At 43.0% G+C, this 24,448-nt stretch overlaps 1 protein-coding gene across 1 annotated transcript in view; it reads right to left on the reverse strand.

Annotated features, from left to right (window-relative positions):
- Positions 1-2,343: 2,343 nt before the first annotated feature.
- The window catches only part of CASP10 (caspase 10), a 28,324-nt gene continuing 6,219 nt past the window's right edge, over positions 2,344-24,448 (reverse strand). The window contains exons 4-10 of the mRNA XM_030854953.2: positions 22,020-22,155; positions 18,097-18,206; positions 12,153-12,189; positions 10,268-10,344; positions 9,327-9,435; positions 7,757-8,249; positions 2,344-5,512 (exon numbers count right to left, since the gene is read on the reverse strand). Of these exons, the coding sequence (XP_030710813.2) occupies positions 5,359-5,512; positions 7,757-8,249; positions 9,327-9,435; positions 10,268-10,344; positions 12,153-12,189; positions 18,097-18,206; positions 22,020-22,155 (1,116 nt within the window). The 3' untranslated portion in view covers positions 2,344-5,358. The remainder of the gene's footprint in view (positions 5,513-7,756; positions 8,250-9,326; positions 9,436-10,267; positions 10,345-12,152; positions 12,190-18,096; positions 18,207-22,019; positions 22,156-24,448) is intronic.

A 24,448-nucleotide genomic window follows, 5' to 3' on the forward strand; every position in this document is an offset into this window, starting at 1 on the left:
CTACAGTAGTTGTAGCACACGGGCTCAGTAGTTGTGGCTCGCGGGCTCTAGAGTGCAGGCTCAGTAGTTGTGGCACACGGGCTTAGTTGCTCCGCGGCATGTGGGATCTTCCTGGACTGGGGTTCGAACCCATGTCCCCTGCATTGGCAGGTGGATTCTTAACCACTGTGCCACCAGGGAAGTCCCAAGCAGAACAGTTTATTGGCTATTTGTATTCGTACATGTGATTTATAGGCCTCAGATTTTCCTGTTTCCCAGGCCATGCAAATATTGGACAGACCTGAGGATGGGAAGACAAAATGACGTGGGGTCAAGAGGAACACAGGGGGTGAGTCAGTCCTCCTCACAGATCTCCTCCCACCTTCTGAAATCCCCCTGTGCTCCCCACCCTGCCCCTCCCCACTGCTACCCCCAGCAGCTTGCCAGCTGGGAGGGTCCCCCACCTGGGGCAGCTCTTAGCCAAGGATGGGGTGCTGAGGGAAGAAGAAAGCCTCGCTCCCTGGCCTCTGGTAGAGGGGTTCCAAGGAAGATTTTTTTTTAATTAATTAATTTATTTGTTTTTATTTTTGGCTGTGCTGGGTCGTCCTTGCTGAGCGTGGGCTTTCTCTAGTTGCGGGGAGCGGGGCCTACTATTCATTGCGGTGCACGGGCTTCTCATTGCAGTGGCTTCTCTTGTTGTGGCGCACGGGCTCTAGAGCTCAGGCTCAGTAGTTGTGGCGCACAGGCTTAGTTGCTCTGTGGCATGTGAGATCTTCCCGGACCAGGGCTCGAACCCGTGTCCCCTGCATTGGCAGGCGGATTTTTAACCACTGTGCCACCAGGGAAGCCCCTCCATGGATGATTTTGCTGCAGAGATAGCATTGGTGTGGCCTCAGCCTTGCCTGTCTCCTCCCTTCCCCTGTCCTGCTTCCTACTCCCTGCTGGTTTCTCCCCAGAGCACTCCTGAACAAATCACTGGCACAAGAACCTCCTCTCAGAGTTTGCTTCTGAGCATCTGATGGAAGATAGGCTTTGGAGGGTTTCAGTTTTGTTTTGTTTTCTGTTTTGAAGGAAGGAGAAATTACAGCGTGTTTTGTATGCTCAGGGGGATGACATGGGAGAGAGGGGAAGGATAACAGAGAAGAAAGGAGATAGAGGGAGGGCTGTGCAGGTGACATCTTTGAGTAAGCAGGATGGCATGTTTCCTGCACAAGGCACTGACTCTTCGGAGTAACACGGGCAGCTCACCCACTGTTGATGGGAGAGAAACCAGTGAATGAGGGTTAAGGTGCCTGTGGGTGGGGAGACTTGGTGATGGAAGGTGGAAGTCTCTTCTGATCACTTGGCTTAGAGAAATGAGTGAGACAGACCATCAAATGAAAGTGAGGGGTGTGGAGGATCATAGTGGTCTGAGCAGACAAAAGAAGGTTTAAAATAGTCTGAGAAAGCAAAAGGGTGACAGAACTAGGGAAATGTCACACAATTTCCAGGAAACACTGAACACCTATTGGAGGTTTGTGGTCATCGGCTTCAAGTGAGCCCAGCCTGCAACATTGAGGTTTTACACCAGCCCTAACCAAGAATTCCAGTACAAACGTGGAGGAAGCAGACATATACGATTAACCAGTCTGGATTCTAGGACCGAAGGAAAGGCAAGGGTGTTGAGGGTTGGGGCAAGAGAGTGAGTTTAATGATGACACACGGACTCTAGCTGGGTAAAGAGGGAGTAAGGGAGTGAGGGGTGATGCTGACATTGGAAAGATGGCAGATAGGGTCAGTGGACTGACTAGAGGCCCCTGTGGCTCTGAAGACAGCTGAAGGGAGGGTCCTAGAGGAAGTGAGATGTAATTGTAGGAGGTGGTTGTCAGAGAGGGGCACACTTGAAGCTGAGACTCGGGTGGAAGTACAGATATTGGTAATGACAAAGCGTACTGGATTCGTGACTGAGCGGACATGGAGGTTGGGCTCACTTAAAGGGGGTGGGGTAGATCAGGGATAAATGCAGAGTGAAATAATGCGAAAGTGTATGCCAAAATAGAATTATAAGCGAATGAACTCTTCTTCTTTGTGTGTTCTTGTATTTCCTAATCTATGCTACATTTAAAAGTGCAATGTAAAGTTCATCACTTTCTGTGGGCACCCGGATGTGAGCACAGAAGTTATGTGGCGGTACTCAAATACGAGGTGGTCATACGGAAGAGAAGGGCACTTGTATTAATTTTTAAAGATTACCCCCACAAGGAATGACAACATTTAAAAATGACAACATTTAAAAATGAAGGGCACTTGTATTAATTTTTAAAGATTACCCCCACAAGGAATGACAACATTTAAAAATGACAACATTTAAAAATGAAGGTGGAGGACTCTCAGACCCTGAAGATAAATCCACAGAAACCTAAGGGCCCAAGAATTTCAGGTTGAGAACTGGACTCTGTCACTCAGAAAGTATCCGACCTGGAAAACTTTGTTAATCCGATATGGCACACAAGTCGTCTATAAAATGAGGTCAACGTCTACTCGGTTCACCTCAGCGGAGACTTGATCACTGATCTTCGGCTGCCACTCAGCCTATTCACTGTTGTGTTAAACTGATCAGTCTGGTCTGATTGGTCAGTAACCACAATGTACTAGTTGCGTATATGTTTAAATTACCTGAGTACTGGGGGAGTAATTATATTGCTAAGGGAAATGCCACGATATCAAACCTGCCCACCACCACGGTGAGTCCCTGAAGCAGATGCCAGTAGGATGCTATAGTGACTAATAGTCCTAATAATGCTATACCCCGGTACTATCATTATTAAATAACTAATAGTTGCATAATACTCTATCAAAAGTTTTCATGTCTTTCATTTTGTTTGGTAGAAGCCAAACTTTTGAGCAATAAAGAGAAAAGAAAAGAAAAAATGAACTACAGCTCTTGTAGATTGAACAAAACTAAGCAAAATATACAGAAAGCTTATTCCATCTGCCATTTCCATCACAAATGTCTGGACAGACAACGGCTGTAGGCACTGCCAAATGGTTGTAATCAGTCACTTCCTTTTGTCTCTGGACTCTACATTCACACACACACACACAAATACAGACAAGGGCCAAGTGTGTGTATGCTCCATTTAGGAAAAATAAGCCCAGAACGATTGCACTCCTGCTGTCTGTATAGACCCATGACTCACAGGCGTACATGTCTAGTGATTCCTCACATGCTTGCTGGAGGCCTCTGTAAAGAAAGTTCATGGCAAGTTTCCTGATTCTAGAGTTTAACCCTGCACAAGCACTAAGTTCCAGTGAAACAGAAATATAAAATAGACCACAGGCCCAGGACTGCAACATCAAGCCCCACATATTTCTGACGCAGGAGAATTCATCACCTGTGTTGCCCAGCCGGACTCAGAACCAAGAGCTGGCCTGGTTGTTCCTCAGTCAGAGAATATCAGCGGCTGTTGCTACTGTTGATTTGAAGCTAAAAGTCAGCAGGAATTAGATGCAAAGGAACTCAAACTCTGCTACTTCCATTAAGGTTACTACCAGAATGCTGCTACCATGGGCCTTGTAGGCACCACGCCACAATTAGATTTAAACCTTAATCCTCCCAACAGATAATACTTCTCTGCTTTACAGATAAGGCTCAAAAAACTAGCTTGACTTAGTGTCTCAGAGCAAGGAAATCACAGCATACAACAGAAACCCGAGGCTTCTCTCTCCAGACCCTTTGTGCTTTCCTTTGTACCAAATCATCCTTCAACTAGCAAAGGACTGTTCAATGGCCAAAAGCTGTGTATATCCAATGGGACAAAGACGGTACCCCCCCCCCCAGCTGTTAGCTTTGACTTGTAAGAACAATGATTTTGGAAGATCATCCTGGCATATATATGAGATTTGTTTCCTTGGTCAATCTACATTCAAATCCATGTAATTACCAGCTACATTATAACAAGGTTCTTATGAATATTTCTCATTGCAAATTTGCCAGACATTAATCTGACTTTCATAAAAATAATTATAAAATCAAGCATCACTGAGTTATTTTTTCTTCATTCTCTGACATCTTTCATGAGCACCTACATATCCAAGAAATGTTCCTAAAGTCCTGTTATGACCCATGACATTCCAGTTCAGTTAAGTGGGAAATAAAATCCTGTAAACGATAGCTGGCTGGACGTTGTAGCCAATCACTCTGTCTCCTTGGGCTTTAGTTTCTTCACCTATAAATGAAGTCATTAACCACAGGACTTTCAATCTCCCTCCTTCCAGGAACTAACATTTAATTCCTTCCAAGAATTAAAAATCCCTCTTGAAATTAAAAAAAAAAAGTTCAGTACATAGGAGTGTTGACAAACTTAATTTTTAAAGTATCAAGGCTTCCATACAGAGCCTCCCCCTCCAGAAGGCATAGCCAGACACTGCCTGGCCAGAGAGAGCAACAAGCCCTGTGAAAATCTTCAGTCCCTGAGGCCGCCTCTCTCTTCATCACTTTGGGTCAGAGGAGCAGAGCATGTTAGAGCTAAGGCAGGGGCTGTTGACTACGGTCAGCTGCCAACCCTGAGGACTCTGACCAAGAGAGATGCTGTGTGCAGGTTTAGTCCTGATTCAAGCCTCACCTGAAGCCACTCTCCACGTTCATGTGTTTTCAGGTGAAAGAAGCAACCAATTTTCTTTTTTGCTTTAGTTAGTGTGAGGTGGGTGTTCTGTCAGCGATGTCTGAAAGGTCGTGACCAACATGGAATTTAATAGAAGGTTGTAAAGTTTGTGCTCCCAGAGCAGCTGAACGTGTCTGTCTTCACGCTGAGCTGTCATCTTCCGAGAGCCAACCCTGTTCCCAGCCCAAGAGAAACATTGCCTGCAGAAACACCTTCCTTACACTAAAGCAGGAAATGGGTGTGGCATAGATCAAATTTTAGGGGAGAACAAGGAGAAGGTCATTGAACCATGATCACGTCATTATCAAGTGTCCAAAACGAGACCATGCAGAGGGGACACAGAATTTTAACAAGGGGTGAGCATATACAGAAGGGAAATCTAAGCGCAGTCAGGGCCACGAACAGTGGTTCTGAGCTAAAAGGAACCTTAAAATACACCAGGTCCCACCTTTTACTTCACAGATGCACAAGCCGAGGCTAATCACCTTTATCTCGGGGTGCACAACTGAATTCAAGACTACAGTCCAAGGCTTCAACAAAGAAAGTTTTCTACCATTTAGACTTATCCAAAAAAAACAAACAGATTTTATTGTGTCAGAAAATAGGGCATGTTCTTCTACTAGAAAGACAGGCGGAGGCCAGCTCACTACCTGTCACTGATTTCTATGACGGGTGGGAGGTTGGAAGCAATGCCCAAAGGGTTCTTTCAAGTTTAAGCGTCGATCAAAACTTTCTACTATAGTAAAAGTTCTTCCTGTGGCACAGGGAATACTACTTTTTTACGTAGTGTGAAAGCAGGCTGAGGCATCTGTTTTTTTGTTCCGTGTCTGTCCGCTTGTCGACTCACATCATCGTTGACAGCAGTGAGAATGGATAAGATATCTTCCCGTCTGCAGGCAGAAAAGAAAATATATTTTCAACCAGGAGATAGAAATCACATACCAGGTCTTAGAAAACAGATTTTAAAATACGTGGCTTCTTCCCAGTCTAGCATGCCAAGATTCTAACTGGAATTTTACCAAATATAAAGAAACATTTTTTCTGAAATTAAAAAAGAAATGCTAAATTATATAAAATTTTTCAATTCTACAGTCAGTATTTACGAACAACATAATAATAATCACACCTTGAATTTTAATGCACTTAGTCCACAAAGACATTTTGCATATAATTATTTTTCTGTGTTCTTCCTTGAAGCTGGTAGGTAGGTAGGTAGATAGATAGATAGAGAGATAGATAGAATAGGAGGTGATAGAAATACACATAGAGAGAGCCTACTATTAATAATACCCTCTCTATTCTAGGTTTTGGGAGGGATAAAGGGCAAACATGACACAATTCCTGAACTTAAACACTTAGAATACAGACATGAAACATGTACCAAGGATAGCATAGAGACAAACTCCATAATACAAGGCAGAATGTGATCAACACCGCATGAAAAGTAGGTCAAAGTTCCCCTGCAAATTCTGAGGAGAAGACAGTGCCTCTGGCTGGGAGAAGAAGAGAAGACTCCATAGAGGAGGCAGCATTTGATCCAGGGCTTGTGGGCATTTACCAGAATGTTCTGGGGGTGGGCAATACATATCACTGGAAGCAAGGCATAGGCTCTGGAGACAGAACTCAAGTTTGAATCATGCCTTCATGACTGGTTCTCAGCACCTGCATCCTGCATCACACTAGCTGTTCTCTCTGTCTCCAGATCTCCCTGTGGCTGACTCTTCATTCAGTCTTACTTGAAATATCGCCTCTACCAGGAAGCCTTCTTAGGTAGCTCCCTGCTCCACACTCTATATCGTTATCCTGTTTTGCTTTTCATAGCAGGTATTACTTCCCAAAATTATCTCACTGATTCATATGTTCATTTACTTACATTTTTATTATCTGTCTTCCTGTCACTAAACGGTAAGTCCCATGGAGAAGAAATTTTGTCTCTCTTGCTCACAACAATACCCCGAACCCCCAGCTCAGTACCCAGTACAGTAGGCACATAGCAGGCCCTTGATAAATAGTGCATTTTCCCTGATGCCATAGGAATTGGTCTTTGATGGAGAGGTTGGTAAAGAAGAAGGAAAAGCCAAGGTGACTCAAGGCTCCCATCCTGGTTCCCAATCCTGAATTCCCAGAATTGGAACCGTTCCTAGCAATGGGGATTCAGGAGTAGGAACCCCTGGAGAGGGCTAAGAAGATGAATTCAGGACTGTGCATACTGAATGTGAGGCCCAAAGGCAACAGAGGCGTGGGATGTCTAGCAGGCTGTGAGAAATGCATGGGACTGACCCGAAGAACGAGGTTGACTCAACCCAGCACTCACTGGTCCAGCAAATGCTTATCAACCTCAACAATGTATCAGGTACTATGTCGGGTGCCGAGGATATAAGGTTAAGTGAAACATCTCTGCCTTTCAGAAACTCAGAGATGGCAATTTGGGACATGTTTTCATGGAGTTGCCAGTGGCCGCCAGGTATAGCTAAAGCTGCCAAAAGGGGCTATAGAGAGACAGCAAAGGAGAGGGGCTGGGGCAGAACCTTGGTGAATGCCCATTTCCATTGTGCCAGGTAAAGAGCATGTGACAGAGACAGAAGGAAAGTTGTCAGAGCAGTGGCAGGAAACCGCGGGTATTATAATGCCAAAGGCAGCACACGGACATCCAGTAAATGTAAGTGATTGATACTAAATAAAGGAAGGAACGAATAAAAGGCCTCCCTGCCTACACTGATGCTGTTCCCTCTCCCCAGAATGTCTTTCACCCTGATTATTCACCTAACATCTATTTGGCATCTCTAGAAGCTTCCCCTGATCCTCCAAATCTGGGTGAGGTGCTAGTTCTATATGTTCCCATAACACGTATGCTTTACAATGTATATTTACCATAGGGAATGATCTTCCCCATATACTTGTCTGTCTTTCCAGATTGTGTGCAACTTGAGGACAGGGACTGTGTCTTTTGTTAAATTCTGTATCTTCCTTTCCAGTTACGTGCCAGTGCTCAATACAGGTGTGCTGGATGGATGGATGGATGGATGAATGGACGCATGGATGGAGGCATGGGTGGGTGGATAGATGGATGAACAGGTAGGTGGATAGATGAATGAATGCATAGGTAGGTGAATGGAACAACTCAAAACTCTCACCTTGGGACCAAGTCCTTCAGATGATTATACAGAGATTGGATATACCAGCTACCTTCCTCCACGTGCCGAAAGGACACGTAGCCGGGGACAGTGGCCAGGCCAAGAAGGAAATCCGCCTCAACGGGAAGACTGTCTTGAAGGGAAGGGGGCACGTGCTCAGGATTTACTGCATCTGCTTCAATGGATACGGAAGGTTGTATTTCTTCACCTTGACAGGCCTGGATGAAGAAGAGTTTGGGTTTGTGAGCCAGAGCAGGACACTGCTGAGCCGTGAAGTGAGACATGATCTGCCGGATGGGAATGAGGTTCCCATCAGAAGAGTAGACGGCTCCAAATTTCCCATGGGTCAGAACACAGAACACAAAGCAGTCTCCATCAGCATGGCCTGGATGAGTCTGAAAATCCTGCAGAACCTGCTCTAGGCGGTCTTTAGTCACATTGACATAAATACGCACTTTGAACCCAAGCCACTGAAACACGCGCCTCAGGCACTCTGTGAAAAAGGAGAGAAAGGGGAAATAGTGAAATGGAGGGAAATAAAACAAAACGGATGCTAGTAGTTATAAAAATCTGCGTAGCAAACAAGCTGAAGCTTTGGATGTTTTTTCTACTTTCAACAATAAAATTTTACAATTCACCTGACTTTTTATAGTAGCCACAGTGCTATCACAACGATCCTGTGAGTCAGCAGAGGGCAGAATTTTATCCTATTTCACAGATGAGGAAGCTGAGGTCCCAAGAATCTCCCACATGATCACAAACCTGGTTAGTGGTGGAGGCACAACTCTAACCCAGGTTGTCTCATCTGACCCAGGTGCTCTCTCCCAACCAGAGTCGTAAATGGTCAGGGACTCTGGTCACTCTTTAAGCAGGTCAGTGACCCCAGGAGCTATGGTGTGAAAGTCTGTGTTCCCCCTCAACCCCCAAGGTGAAGGTATTAGGAAGTGGAGCCTTTGGGAGGTGCTTAGGTCATCAGGGTGGAACTCGTTAAGAAGACCCCAAAGAGCAATCTTGCCCTGGCCGCTGAATAAGGTTACAGAGAGAAGACGGCCATCTGGGAAGTGGGCTCTCACCGGATACCGAAATGCCAGAGCCTTGATCTTGGACTTCCCAGTCTCCAAAACTGTGAGAAATAAATGTTTGCTGTTTAAAAGGCATCTAACGGTATTAGATGCCATCGGATGGACTAAGACACCAGGAATATACAGGAAGCTTAGAAACATTTCTGATATCATCCTTATATTTACATGGAAGATAAAAACTACAGAAAGAGGGCTTCTCTGGCAGCGCAGTGGTTAAGAGTCCGCCTGCCGATGCAGGAGACACGGGTTCGTGCCCCGGTCTGGGAAGATCCCACATGCCGCGGAGCGGCTGGGCCCGTGAGCCATGGCCGCTGAGCCTGTGCTCCGCAGCGGGACAGGCCACAACAGTGAGAGGCCCGCATACAGAAAAAAAAAAAAAAAAAAAAAAAAAAACCCAAACGAAAAAAAACTACAGAAAGAAAATGTGAAAATAAAAAGTGATTTTAAGATTTCTAACTTGCATTTCATGCACTTCCAGACTTTCTTACCAGCATCTTTATTGGTCCCTGGTCTTTCTGACAGTGAGGTAAAACTGTGATTATTGACAACAACACAATACCCTCTGTGTTTCCGATCCATCCTGTACACAGCTGTCTCCTTGAAAGAAGAAGAGATAGGAACCACTTATTAGGGAATGCTCATTTTAAGGGTTTAATGTTTCTAACCAACCACTCCGTTTATCAGTACCAAAGGCAGAGAGTTCTCAAGACCCTGGTCCTGATCTGGAATTAACAATTAATTCCAAGGTAGAATGCCAGGTCCTCATTAAAATTCAAACTTCACCTGTCTTGCCTTCAGAATGTGAATTCGCAGTGTTAAATAATAAAATATGTATTTTTAACTTTGGCAAACCCAGGGTTTATGCAAAAGCATCTTTCTTGTTGGATTAGCAAAGTGAAGAAAGTATAGGTAAGGATCTAACGAGATAACAAAAATATCAAATGGTAATTTGTTTATTAAAATGGTAGGATTCTGGAGTGATCTGATTCCTCCAAAAACTGAGAAATCTCTTTTGTAGAGATCACAGTGTGAATTTTAAAATATGTGCAATTGTTTTTGAAGATTACTGTAAATAGCATTTGATTACAAATTAGCTGAGTTGGCTTCAGCAGGGCCTCTCTGTGGCTATAATGATCTCCTGAAAACATAGTACAGCTTTGATCCAAGCAGAAAAGAAGTGGCTTCAGTCGATGAAAAAGAAATTCCCCTCTCTGCATATTTCAAAGGATATGCATGACTGAAAGGGCGATAACATCACCTCCATAGGCAAAGGTCAACACACTGCTGATTATTACAGAAAAAGGCGAAAAGAACAGAGACAATCACACAGAGACAGGAAGAAGAACCAAGATAGAAACAAAAATCTGAGCCCACAGAGTCCTTAAGGGCTGGACCCTAGTTGGAGAAGACCTGAGGAAACAGCGCAAACCTTTGTGCTGGTTTCAGAAGTTAGAGTGTCAACAGATGCTCCCAACATCTCCACGGAGACCGGGGTTGCTCTGTCACCTAGAAAGACAAGTACTCAGACTCTTCACATTATCTTTCCCCAAACACTTAGATTTCCTTACAGAGGATGGGTTGGAATCAGCTCAAGTGTTTCTGGTTAAAAGTTTGATTGGGTTGAGTCAACATTTATCTGTCACTGGGTAGAGAGAGGCTGGGCAGACACCAAAAAGAAAGAGCGGGGTGGTGGGGGGCGGGGGGGGAAGGCCCAGCGACCCAATTTGGGCAGAGCAAAAATCACCACAGCCCTGGGATCAATTTAGTCACGGCTTTGGCATTGGCTGCGGACTGCACTGCTTTGAAGTGCACCTGCAAACTCTCTGGTTCCTCCGGATAAGAATCCTTCATAGAGAGAGGAAGCCAAAGATGAGTTGTCAGATGACAGTGAAGGGAAAATGTGACTTGAAGCTTTTCTTCTCCCACACACGCCTGGCAAGTTTTCAGTAGAATCCGGAAGCTCTGCCCTTGTCTGTGAGGCCTGAGTTAGCTATTAACACGGTTAAGGGTCAGTCCTGGGCACTCAGCTCAGGCTGAGTAAGTCCAGGATCCTCCAGACCAGAGAACCTACCAAATGGGACCCCCGCTGCAGTCCTCCCGCGCACCTGTAAATTCTCCCTCCACGCGGGAGAAGGTAACTCTCCAGCAAAGACAGGTCTCAACTTTGAAACGGCAGAACTGCAGCACTGAAGGAAACCTGCTTGTTTTTCAGAAGTGAAACCACTGCCTGAGCTCTTGTAGCTGCAAGGGGTTAGAGCCAGGTCCTCAGAGGGTGTGCTCTGGAGTCAGACCGCCAGTTTCAAATCCCAGCTGCACTCCATTCTAGCTGCGTGACCTTCAGCAAAGCACCAGACCTCTTGGGTCTCAGTTTCCTCATCATTAAACGGGAATAACAGTGGTACCTATCTCCAGGTGACTGGATTATTAAAGGAGATAAGTCCTAGGAAGGTCTTAGGACAGTGGCTGGCACATGACAAGAGCTCAGTAACAATAATTCACATCCACATCATATCATGCAGCCTCCCAGATAGGCAGAGAGACAAAAGTCCCTAGGAAAGTGGGGTGTATTGGACTCTGAAGTTTAAATTTCCAGGAAAAAAAGAAATGAAGAATGGACACATCACAGAGAGAACACCAGAACCCTGATTGTTTGTAAGCAGTTTAGCCCAGTGGTTTTTCAAGGTCATGGTTTCTGGGCAAGGATTCAGAGCATTAAACACACTGTTGCCAAGTCCCTCCCTCTGACCGCCTCTTTCCCTCTGAAAAATACAAGCAGCATCTGGAGCCATACTATTCTACAGAGTCTACATTCTGCTCCTGCCGCTGCAGCTGCTGGCCTGAGGGTTTCTGCCCGCCAAGGGCTCCGTCCCTCCCCACAGAGGGTGACCTCATTCTGAAGGGTGGAGGGAGACCAGCTCTGCATTCCCCAGATGCTGGTAGGCTAGGCTTTCCAAGTAGAGACCACCCAGCCCTCGACATCCGCCCCCATGGAAAAGCCTGGTATAATCCACGCATTCAGTGGCTTGCCCTGAATTAGAACCAGACCTGAATTCTCCACTAATGTGTAAGCCTTCTCCCAAGTCACCCCAAATTGCTTGGTAGGTATCAAATATATCTATTACTGGCATACTGATCCAAGTTATAAAAAGTGTATTAGAGGGAATTCCCTGCCTGTCCAGTGGTTAGGACTCAGCACTTTCACTGCAGGGGAACCCAGATTCAATCCCTGGTCAGGGAACTAAGATCCTGCAAGCCACGCAGCAGCGTGGCAAAAAAAAAAAAAAAAAAAAAAAAAGTGTATTAGAAACACCTACCATTACTCTGTGCATGCTCATCTCGCCAGGACACCTCCTGTTGAGGCAAGAGGAAATTCATGAATTGCAGGAAATTCACACAGTTAGGGTAAGGGCTGAAAATCTAGGCTTGATTCAGAGAAGAAAAAATACCTGATCCCCAGCCATAGAAAAAGTCACTAGCAGGGAACAAGAAAAGAATCAACTTCGTCCTTCCAAACGGGAAGGTTCACAGAGACACAGCGGCAAAAGCATATGACACATACACAAAGATATTTATTCACTGCAACATTATTTGGAATAACTGAAGACTGGAAATAACCCTAATGTTGACCAACAGGGAGTAGTCGAAAGAACAACGGTTCATCACATAGTGTGGTAGAAGGCGGAAGACCATCTCCCCAGGAGATACTGTGACATGAAAGAAGTGATGTGAAGATTGGTATTTAGTGTGCTCCCTCTTTCATAAAAAAGGAGAGATACGAGTGGGTTTTTTCAATAGGATAAAACAAAAAACTAATAAAAATGGTAAACTATGGGGGGAGGAGAAGCAAGGCAGGGATGCAATGCAGACTTCTCTGAGTGCACTCAATAGTTTTTCCTTTTAGTTTTATAAAATTAAATACAAAATTGAAGCACAGTTTAGGGCCCTTGTGTTTTCTGCAGCCACTCCCCATCCACTCCACTCCCACCACCCCCAGCCCTTAGCCTGCAGCTGAAAGCCCCAAAGGGAACATGACCACGACGTTTTGGGGAAGGACTGACTCTGCCACTGGCTGTGTGGTGGGAAGTACCAGGACATCTGTTTGACGTGACAGGCAAGTCACCCCCAAGTCACTGGGGGCGCCTCCCTGGTGGAGCCCACCAGGCTTCTGACTGCCGGAGGGCGAGCCAGACCGGAACTGCACTGCCTGACTCCCAAGCTGCCTGTGAGAAACAGAAGTCGTTTCTAAGGGGTGTGGCTCAGCCTTAATCTCTGAAGTGCTGCCGTTCCGGGCTCTGAGGGAACAAAGGCAAAGAAGTTTAGTTTCACTTTCCAGAAGACTTCCTGCCTTTCTTTTTGCAAGACACGTTTCCCTTTCTTCTGCACCCTAGAGTCCTCCTCAAGAGCATCCAAGGGCCAGGCAGGCTGTTTTCTGGGTTTGCACAGTTGGTTTTGAAAGCAGCTGAGTGAATTTTCTGGGATTAAGGGCATCACAGATACAGCAGTGGGCTCAGCCCAGGCATCTCCAGGCCCCAGGTTTCTTTGGTTTGTCTCTTCCCTTGTGCTGAAAAAATCAGCCAGAAAAAGGACTGGGAATAAGCTTTAGGGTCTGTCTGGCTCTCTTTGTCTGAGAATGTTGCATCCCCTGTTGATACCTCCCAAGTAGCTGTGTCAGAGAGGAATGAATGAATGACCCATTGCCTGGCCACACTTGGTCTTCTTTCCAGTGTTTTCCAGAGGGGTCCAGTAAGGCCTTAAAGAATAGCTGTTGTTATGTCTCCTCGTTAGAGGGCATGCATGCCTTTAAGAAAAGGCTAGGACACACTAAGAAATATTGATTTGGTTTTTAAACAAATTAGAGGATGCTGCTTGGAATGCAGTTTCTTTTTGTTTTGTTTTGTTTTACAACCTAACTGTCCATCGACAGATGAATGGACAAAAAAATGGAGTATATATTTGTACAAAGGAATATCATTCAGCCCCAAGAAAGAAGGAAATCCTTTGCCATTTGCAAAAACGTGGATGAACCTGGCAGATGTTAGGCCAAGTGAAATAATCCAGACACAGAAAGAAAAAAATGTATGCTCTCACTTACATGTGGAATCTAAACTAGTTGAACTCACAGGGTAGAATGGGGTTGTCAGAGGTTTGGTGGGGTGGAGGGGTGCAGGTGAAAAAGTGGGGAGATATTGGTCAAAGCGTACAAAGCTTAGGTATACGGGATGAATAAGTTCTGGGGATCTAATGTACAACATGGTGACTGTAGTTAACATAGTGTATTGTATACTTGACACTTGCTAAGAGGGTGGATCTTTTTTTGTTTGTTAACTTCTTTATTGGAGTGAAATACAGTTTTGATAAAAGAAATTTTCACATATTGAGGAACAGGGAAGTCATCCTGGCTTATCCATGAGTTAACTTGAATTTTATGCTAACTACAACAGCCCGTTTGTGGCCCATCAAGCATACACTGTACATCTGCTTTAATTATTAAAGAAAAGGGTGCACTGACCAGAAGTAAAAAATGCCCATAGTTATAAAGATTAAATGCTTCCCTTCCTGGGACACCAATGCTGGTCCTCCTTTGATGATAAGACCATACCGACTTAGGTGCCAAGGCCATACCGACTTGCTGTGTACGTGCTGATCTCTTTTTGCTTTTGTTTTTGAAACCTTGAAGGAAGGTTTCTCCGACTTTTTTGATGTTCTTTGCTCTGACAAGACATAAAACTGCTGAAAACCATGTTTCTCTGGAACAGTTCCTCAGAGTTATCTGAGAAACTGTCTTCCAGGCTATAGTCCTCAGTTTGGATCAAATAAAACCCTTTTCTATTCCTGTTGTAGACTGTTTATTGATTTGTTTTTGTTGTTGTCAATAGTTTCTTCTCATTAAATGCAATTGTTGGCAGTACTCTTTTATATAAGAAAACCTTTCAGGTACATATGAAACATGAGATAATTTAACAAGTTTTAGTTTATCTGTCACTTCATGGAGAGACTCGTGGCCTAGATAACTTTTAAGACACCTTTCAACGCTGAGAACCTATAAGCATGTGTGTAACGTGAGGTTCTGTCCTCCAAAGCCTCCTGCACTCCCAGCACCACCACGGCTATTCTCCGTCTTCATCTGGCCATGACCAGAATCACCCAACAGCAACAAAACAGCAGCACTTCAGAGGTTAAGGCTGAGCCACACGCCTTAGAAACTACTCAGGTTCTAGGAGGCAAAAGGGAAACGCCTGTGTGTGTGTGTGCGCGCACGTGTGCGTGTGTGCGTGCGCGTGTGTGTGTGTGCGCGCGCGTATGTGTGTTTTCCACTTGCAAATCAGTCTCTGAGCACAAAACCAGGTAAAAATGTGGGCAAGGGACGGAATTAAGCTGAGTAGGCAAAACAACTTTTGAGGGAGAAAAGAGAACTCCTGCTTACAGTAAAATGCTGAGTGGTAACAAATGTGGAGAGAATACTGGAGTTTGAAAATCATTGCTTTTCAATCATGCAAGAATCATCAATGGATGCTCAATCTAAGGTGACATTTTAACTCATTTCAAGGGAAAAAATAGTAACTTTATAAAATTAACTATATAGTGAAGAAATCAGGCAACATCTGGACCAAATAATCAAAATGTAAATCATGAATAGGGAGTCAATGAACACCACATGCCTGCAGATGGGATGCCCTGAGAAAGATATGGCATCATTGATGTAATATTCTGGCCAGAATATACAGCTTGAATCTAATCATGAGGTAACACCACTCACACACACACACGCACACACACACGCACGCACACACGCACACACAAAGAGGAAAATTCTATTTTTTTAATAAAAGGTGGTGGTGGTGGTGACTATAGTCTTCAAAAGTGTCCATGTCATAAAAGAGGAAGAAAGTTGTGGAGATGAAAAGATTTAAGGAGACTAAAGAGACATGACAACTAAATGCAATATATGATCCTAGACTGAATTATGTACTGGAGGGAAAAAAGCTATAAAACCTGTAAAAGTTATTATTGGGTTAATAGATAAAATTGAAATATGGACCACTGACTTGGTGAAACTTTTATATAATTTAATTTAACTGTACTATAATCTGTAAAACAATATCCTTATTATTATGAAATATACACTGAAGTATTTAGGGGTAAAGAGCCATAATGTATGCAACTTACTCTTAAAAAGTTCAGAAAAAATTATGTGTGTGCGTATACAAATAAAGAGAGAGCACACAAATGATAAAGCAAATGGGACAAAAGAGACAACAGGTAGGTGAATCTGGGCAAACAAATTTTGTATTATTCACATTTTTTTCAACTTTTCTATAAGATTAAACATACTTCCAAATTTTAAAATAATAATTATAACTGTAAATATATGACACCATGAAAATAGTAAAGAAGCTATGAAAGAATTTTTTAAGAATTAAAAAATAAAACTTCCAAGGTGGGAGGGAGACGCAAGAGGGAGGGTATATGGAGATATATGTATACATATAGCTGATTCACTCTGTTGTATAGCAGAAACTAGCACAACATTGTAAAGCAATTATACTCCAATAAAGATGTTTAAAAAATAAATAAAAATAAAAAACTTCCAAAACAGCCCAATTAAAAAATGGGTGAAGGACTTGAATAAACATTTCTCCAAAGATATACAAATAGCCAACAAGCACATGAAAAGATCAACATCACTAATCATTAGGGAAATGTAAGTCAAAACTACAATGAAATACCACCTCACAGCCATTAGGTTGGCTACTATCAAAAATCAAGAAAATAACAAATGTTAGCAAGGGTGTAGAGAACCCTTGTGCCTTGTTTGTGAAAATGCAAAATGATGCAGGAAAACAGTATGGTGGTTTCTCAAAAAATGAAATATAGGGAATTCCCTGGCAGTCCAGTGGTTAGGACTCAGCACTTTCACTGCCCAGGCCCAGGTTGAAACCCTGGTCGGGGAACTAAGATCCCTCAAGCTCCGAGGCACTGCCAAAAAAAAAAAAGAAAAAGAAAAAAGAAAAGAAATATAGAATGATATATGATCCAGCAATTCCACTTCTGGGTACCCCAAAAGAATTGAAAGCAGAGTCTCAAAGAGATATTTGTACACCCATGTTCATAAGCAGTATTATTCACAATAGGGAAAAGGTAGAAGTTATTCAAGTGTCCATCCATGGATGAATGGATAAACAAGGTGTGGTATATACACACACTGGAATATTACTGAGCCTTAAAAATGAAGAAAAGTCTGACATGGATGAACCTTGAGGACATTATGCTAAGTGAAATAAGCCAGTCACAAAAAGACAAATACTGTATGCTTCCACTTATATGAGGTACCCAGAATGGTCAAATTCATAGACAGGAACTAGAATGGTGTGTGCCAGGGGCTGGTGGGAGGGGGAATGGGGAGTTAGTGTTTAACGGATATAGTTTCAGTTTTCAAGATGAAATGAGTTCTGGAAATTGTTTACACAACAATGTGACTGTACTTAACAATACTAAACTGTACACTTAAAAATGGCTAACATGGTACATTTTATGTTATTTGTATTTTACAACAACTTAAAAAAATATTTTTTGTATGGTTAAGATGGTCAATTTTATGTTATGTGTATTTTACCACAATTAGAAAACAAAACCAAAAACAAAAAATTCCAGGGACAACCTAACTTCATTGATGCTGACAGACGTCAGCAAAATAGAACTGCCAAGCAAGATGGGAATAAACATAAATCCCAGGGAAGAATGTCATGTGTCTTCCAAGAACCATGATCATGTTGTGAAGAATGGATTGCAAATTCTCCCAGTGTTTCCCCCTCTACCTACCCTACCTTTGCTGGGTACTACAGGAATCCAGTTCTTGTCCTCTGGGACCCAGTGCAAAGTAAAACTGTGAGGCCCCTTGTTCACACATTATCAAGAATTTCAAAACAATGACAGCTGAGCATTCAAAAAGTATGGGCCCTGTGCGATTGAACAGGCTGTACGCCCATGAAGCCGTCCGTGATCGAATCCCACAGATAAGAACAGAACCATTTCAAAGCAACCCAGTGGTGTACTGGAGTCAGCTCTAAACAGCTAGTGAGAGCCAATCATTAGATTTTCAGAAATTCTGCAATACAGTTAATATCAAGTTGGTAACTTGAAATCAGCCATGGTAGGAGTATTTACAACAAATGCTACAAATCATTCTCTCTCTCTCTCTCTCTCTCATTTGCAGTGAAGCTGGTGGTTACACATTTACCAACACACTAATGAACCTACCGGCAAGGCTCCAAGCAATTGGTTAATGTCCGAGCGGCAAAATAGTTCTTTCTCTCCTTGATGCAATGACTCAGTTTCCTTGGCTACAGGAGGTGCCCCTACCTGGGAGGCTGGGAATAGAATCAGATAGAAAAACAAAACAATCACTTTCTGACTAGTGGCAATCCGAAATAACCCATCATCATAAGAAATTATGTTACAGGGACCTGTAGATTTGTAGTGGCATTTGCTTAAAGAGGCCTACATGTAGATACCGAGAAAAATGTGAATTTATAAATTATTTTTATCATTATATTTTCATTCCTTATATTATGGTATTTTGTTCCTTACTATTTCTATTATTTTTGTAAGTTAATTAGTTCCTTAAAATTACTGTGTACTTTACTAAATACCGTTTCAGAGCTTACGGTGCTCAGTGTGTCAGGTAACTACCAAATAAAGATTACAAAAACGTTACCTCAAGAAATAAAACCAGAACTCAGACTGTAATAGCAAAAAGAAAATGAAAGAAAGAAGCAAAAGAAGGTAGGAAGAGAAGGAAAGGAAAAGAAAAACCATTTAAAAATGTTGATTAAATACATATGTTGTATACATAAAATATGTCTCTATGGAACCATTAATAAAAATAAGCTGTATCTGTGTTATACACATGGGAAAATGCCAGATATATTAGGTGGGAAAAAAGCAAGTTATGGAATATGATTAGCATGATCTTAGTTAAATATATATTATAGGTATCTATCTCTCCATACATGCATACACACATGCACTTATCTCTATATAGAAGAAAGCTACAAAAATATACTCCAAACAGGGGTTCTCTCTGGGGAATGGACCAGCAGTGGAAGAAAAAGAAGAGAAAGACTTTACCTCCTACACTCTGTATTGTTGTCATTATTTGAATTTCTATTTAATTTTATTATACATTATTTTTAATAATGAATTTAAAATATTAAAACAAGCACCAAGGCTCAGGAAAACTCAGAAAGATATCCAGGTGGTCCTTAAACAGAGCTTGTGTCCTAATCAGATACAGTGGGCTTAGTCTTTCCACTCACCTCACTTACAGAAGCCTAAAATCTGCATACCTATCTTTTCAGTCCTTTAGTCCTTCATCCTAAATGGCAGAATTATGCCCAAACTCTCAGAGGACTGTAGAAAGTCAGTATTAAAATACCGAGACCTATGATATAATAATATATATCCATGTGGTCTCTGCCCCTTTTCCTGGCACACAGTTCCTAAAACCCTACACTCTCTTAAGTGATTAAGTGTCTTTTTGTATGCTAATGACATGACTGGTGGTTGAGGACATCCTGATAGCCTCAGGATGGGGGCTGGTTGCCAGGGGGCCCAATCAAATGATCAGAGGGTTGAAACTTTCAGCTTTACTCCCAGAACTCTGGAAAGGGGACAGGGGCTAAGGTTGAATTAATTACAGTGGCCAATGATTTAATCAATCATGCCTACGTAACAAAGCCTCCATTAAAAACCCTAACTTAGGGCTTCCCTGGTGGCGCAGTGGTTGGGAGTCCGCCTGCCGAGGCAGGGGACGCGGGTTCGTGCCCCTGTCCGGGAGGACCCCACGTGCCGCGGAGCGGCTGGGCCCGTGAGCCATGGCCGCTGAGTCTGTGTGTCCGGAGCCTGTGCTCCGCAGCGGGAGGGGCCGCAGCGGTGAGAGGCCCGCGTACCGGGGAAAAAAAAAAAAAAAAAAAAAAAACCCTCACTGAGGGACTTCTCTGGCGGTCCAGGGGTTAAAATTCTGCGCTTCCACTGCAGTGGGGGCACGGGTTCCGTGCCTGGTCAGGGAATTGGGATCCCGCTGCCAGGCAGTGTGGCCAAAAAAGAAAAAGAAAAAACCCTACCTGAGGGGGTTCAGAGAGCTTCTGGGTTGGTGAACAAGTGGAGGTGTTGGGAGGGTGATCCACCTGGAGGGGGCATGGAACTTCCATGCTCCTTCCCCCACGCCTTGCCCTTTGCAGCTCTGAGTTGTATACTTTGTAATAAATCAGTAACCTAGTAAGTAAACTATTTTCCTAAGTTCTTTGAACAGTTCTAGCAAATTATCAAACCTGAGGAAGGGGTCATGGGAACCCCTGGTTTGTAACCAAGTTGAACAGAAGCTGTGGGTAATCTGGGGACCCACTACCTGAGATTGGTGGCTGAAGTGGTGGGGGGAGTCTTGGCGGATTGAAACCTTAACCTGTGGGATCTGCGATAACTGATGAGTGTCAGAACTGAATTAAAACACAGGACACCCAGTTGGTGTCTGCAGAGTTGGAGAATTGCTTGGTGTGGAAAAACCCACACCCCTGGGTTCAGAAGTGTTCCAGATGTTGTTGTGAGTATTAGTAAAGGAAAACAAGTTTTTTCTTTCAACATCCAAAAAATGATCATACAGCATGTAGATTATAGAAAAGAAAAATCAAAATTAGAATTCTTCTGACAGGGAACTATATTCAATATCTTATAATAACCTATAATTGAAAAGAATCTGAAAAGAATGGGCGTGTGTGTGTAACTGAATCACTTTGTTGTACACCTGAAACTAATACACGATTGTAAATCAAAAAAAAAAGAATTCTTCTGATAATAAAGCTCAGTCCTCAAGACTCACTGAGGCAAATGTAAACATTTACTGCATAGAAACTAGAGAGCCTTCCCCAGAGTCCAAACAGCCAAAATAATCTGGCCACCTGCCCTCTGTTTATTCTGTGCGGAGTACTGCATTACAGAAAAACGATGATGTGATCAGAAAAAAAAAAACCCTCCGCATTCAAAGTTCAAGTGAGGATTTCAAATATACTTTCAATATCAACTCCCTGTTTTTATTTCTCACTTGATGACTTGATGGTTAGAAGAGCTGTTTTTAGTCTTCATAATTTTTACTTAAAGTATACATTAAATTATCCATTGATTTGGTTATTGTTTGAGATTTTATCAAATTAACAACAGTACCTTTTGTTCCTCGACTCATTTTGTGTTAATAGAATTCTTAGAGAAAGTTTCCTATTGCCTAGTTTTGTTTTCAACCAGATAAATTTGCACACTATGTTGAGTCTCTGAACTAAAATATGGGTGTGGCATACAAGCTTCATGAATACAATCCTGAGTGTTTACTTTTAGCTTTTGTTTAATAGTGGAGAAATGGACTCAATAAACCACAAATATTCAGCATATTGACACACGGTAAGGCAGCCAAGTTTGATTTCTGCCCCATGCAGCTACTTCTACATAGTACCACAGCAATACTACCTTTACAAGCCTGATTAAAAACAAAGGAGAAAGAAAAAGAAAATTCTTCTCTGATAGTACTTTACAAGAATATGAAAGTTTTCATGACTTTCCTCTCTAACAAACGTATTCATAGCAATGTGTATTGAATGCTTACTCTGTACCAGACATGCATTTTATAGGAATTACCTCATTCAATCCTCAAAAAAATTATGAAGTAGGTACTATGATTAGCCCCACTTTAAAGATGGGAGAAGTGAGACACAGAACAGCTGAGGAAAGGGCCACTGCACCATTAATAAGTGGAGTGCTGGCAATCTGACTCCATGGATCCCACTCTTAATTCCTGTGCCATCCTGCCTCCTTCTTTTTGATGTTATTTCATTCAAAACAATTTCTTTTACAATCACTTCCATGTAAGAATCAGAAGAAGACGTTTGTCTAAAACCACTTTCCCTCATTAGAATATAAGCTCCAAGAAGGTAGAAGATTTGCCCTATACCTTGCTGTAGCTCCCACTTCTAAAACTGTGCCTAGTACAAAGTATGCATTCAATAAACATGTGTTGAATGAACAAATGGGGAGATTTCAAAAGAATATTATCAGAGTGATAAGTAAACATCATACATGGCCAATTGGTTTAAGAATTCCCATGGTCTGATTCGAGCAAGCAAACATAAGCTAGTTACCTTTCTCTCTTTTATATTTGTCTATCTTTCTCACAAGATTAGGTACAATTTTTTTGCAGAGATCCTCCAGTAATGTCAGGTTATCTTCATCTATTTTCTCTTGTTTCTCCAGATATGCCAGGAAACTTAGAGAGGTCTGCAAGAGAATCAATGGAGTCACATTTACTTGCCTACTGATTACCCGTTGCAGTAATAAATTAGGTGGAGAGTCCATGCAGGAAGACTTCAATAGTAGGGGGGAAGAGGCATTATAGAGATTGTACATCTCTATACAATCTATATTAATACCAGATACCAAACACACATCACTCACTAACTACTCAGAAACAATCCAATGAGCAGATGCTATTATACCCCCATTTTAAAGATGAAATAACTGAGGCACAGGGAGGTTCAGTAAGTCGTCCAAGGTCACAGAGCCAATAAGTGGCAGAGCTGGTATTTGAGTCCTGGCAGCCTGATGCCAAAGTCTGTCTCATTAACAGATTAGGGCAGCAGCAAAACAGGAGTACCAAAGAAAAGAGAAGAAAATGCTTTGACAGAATTTTATATTTGGTATTTTAAAAGAAAAACATATCTTAAGCACTCCTGGGAAAAACTGCAAATTGGCTAGTATTATTTTAATATTGAATTACGTATGAGGTGGAAGTCACCATAATCTTTTCAGTGATAAGGACTTCTCAACCAATGTATTAACCTGGTTATGAAAATATGTATATGAACAAAATTGTGTTAGAGCCCACAGAAAAGAATAACTAATCAGAGGGACTTCCCTGGAGGTCCAGTGATTAAGACCCTCATGCTTCCACTGCAGGGGACACGGGTTCGATCCCTGGTCGAGGACCTAAGTAAGATCCCACATGCTGCGCAGAGCGGCCAAAAAATAAATAAATAAAATAACTAATCAGAAAGTGAACAGCTAAACACTTGCTAACTGCATACATAAGCATCAGCAGGATGGAAAAAGGGGGCCGGGGAGTCTCCAGACATGCTGGCCAGTTGAAAAGGGACTGTATGGTCAGGAATATTGAGGAGGAGACCTGAGTACAAACTCCGAGTGAAAGCTAGGCCACAGCTGGAACAGCAGGCTGGTATCAGGCCATGAATGAACACCGAGGGGTTTGGGCAAGTATCCCATGGATGAAGGGGTTCCAGCAGGAATTTTTAAGGAGAACAGTGACATGAACAGGTTTGTTTTTAAATAGAAGTCTTGAGGATAGGTTGGAGGAGGAAGTGGGCTAGAGAGAAAATATCAGCACGAAGATTAAATGCTCCAGTGAAGAGATCAGCACGGCCTGGTCTAAAGCTAGTGGTGGAAACGCAGAGGAGGCACTGGATTTGGGCGACTTTTCTGAGGTATAATTTGGTGAGTTGGGAGGTCAACTGGAGTGGGTGAAGAAAGGAAGGACAAGTCGAAGATGACTTCAAATGGTGATGCCCCTCGTTTCTGCATGACTCACGGGCTCCACAGAGCCGGTGTCACACGAGCTGCACATGGGAGGTGATAACGTGAATCGCATCTCGAAAGATCACCACGCCTTCACTTCCGACATGCAGAAGGGCCTTCCAAGCAAAGAAAATCAGATAGGGAAAATGAGAAACTAAAAATCTGGCTGTGAGCAGGCTCGTGGTAGTTTCAGCAAGAATAGTTTTGTGGGAATGAAGGAGGCTGAAGCCATCTTGGAATGCGTTGGAGTGTGACTAAGAGTCGCGTCAGTGGAGAGAGAGCGTGTGTGGACAATTCTTTCAAGAAGTCTGGCAGTAGGACTTCCCTGGTGGCGCAGTGGTTAAGAATCTGCTTGCCAACGCAGGGGACACGGGTTCGAGGCCTGGTCCAGGAAGATCCCACATGCCGCGGAGCAGCTAAGCCCGTGCATCACAACTACTGAGCCTGCACACCACAACTACTGAGCCTGTGTGCCACAACTACTGAACCTGTGCTCTAGAGCCTGCGAGCCACAACTACTGAGCCCACACGCCTAGAGCCCGTGCTCCGCAACAAGAGAAGCCACTGCAATGAGAAGCCCACGCACTGCAACGAAGAGTAGCCCCTGCTCACCACAACCAGAGAAAGCCCGCACAGCAACGAGGACCCAACTCAGCCATAAATAAATAAATAAAATAAAGACAAATAAATAAAATTTTTTAAAAAAAGAAGTCTGGCAGTAAAAAGAAAGAAGATAGAGCAGTAACAGAAGGATGAAGAAGGGTTAATGGAAGAGTGTGTGTGTGTGTGTGTGCGCGCGCGCGCAAAATGTGTTTTCAAACAAGGTACTCAAAATGCCAATAACCAAGGGAAAGGCCAGAGTTACAAAGTCTTAACTGAGTTCTGTACTAATCTGATCAAAAAAGAGATTATAAATTTTCAAGACATTCCAGAGACACATAAGAGAACCAAAAAGGCAAAGAAATGTGTGTGTCCTCACCTG

This window comes from Globicephala melas, chromosome 7, assembly GCF_963455315.2.
Source record: "Globicephala melas chromosome 7, mGloMel1.2, whole genome shotgun sequence".
NCBI classification, from domain to species: domain Eukaryota; kingdom Metazoa; phylum Chordata; class Mammalia; order Artiodactyla; family Delphinidae; genus Globicephala; species Globicephala melas.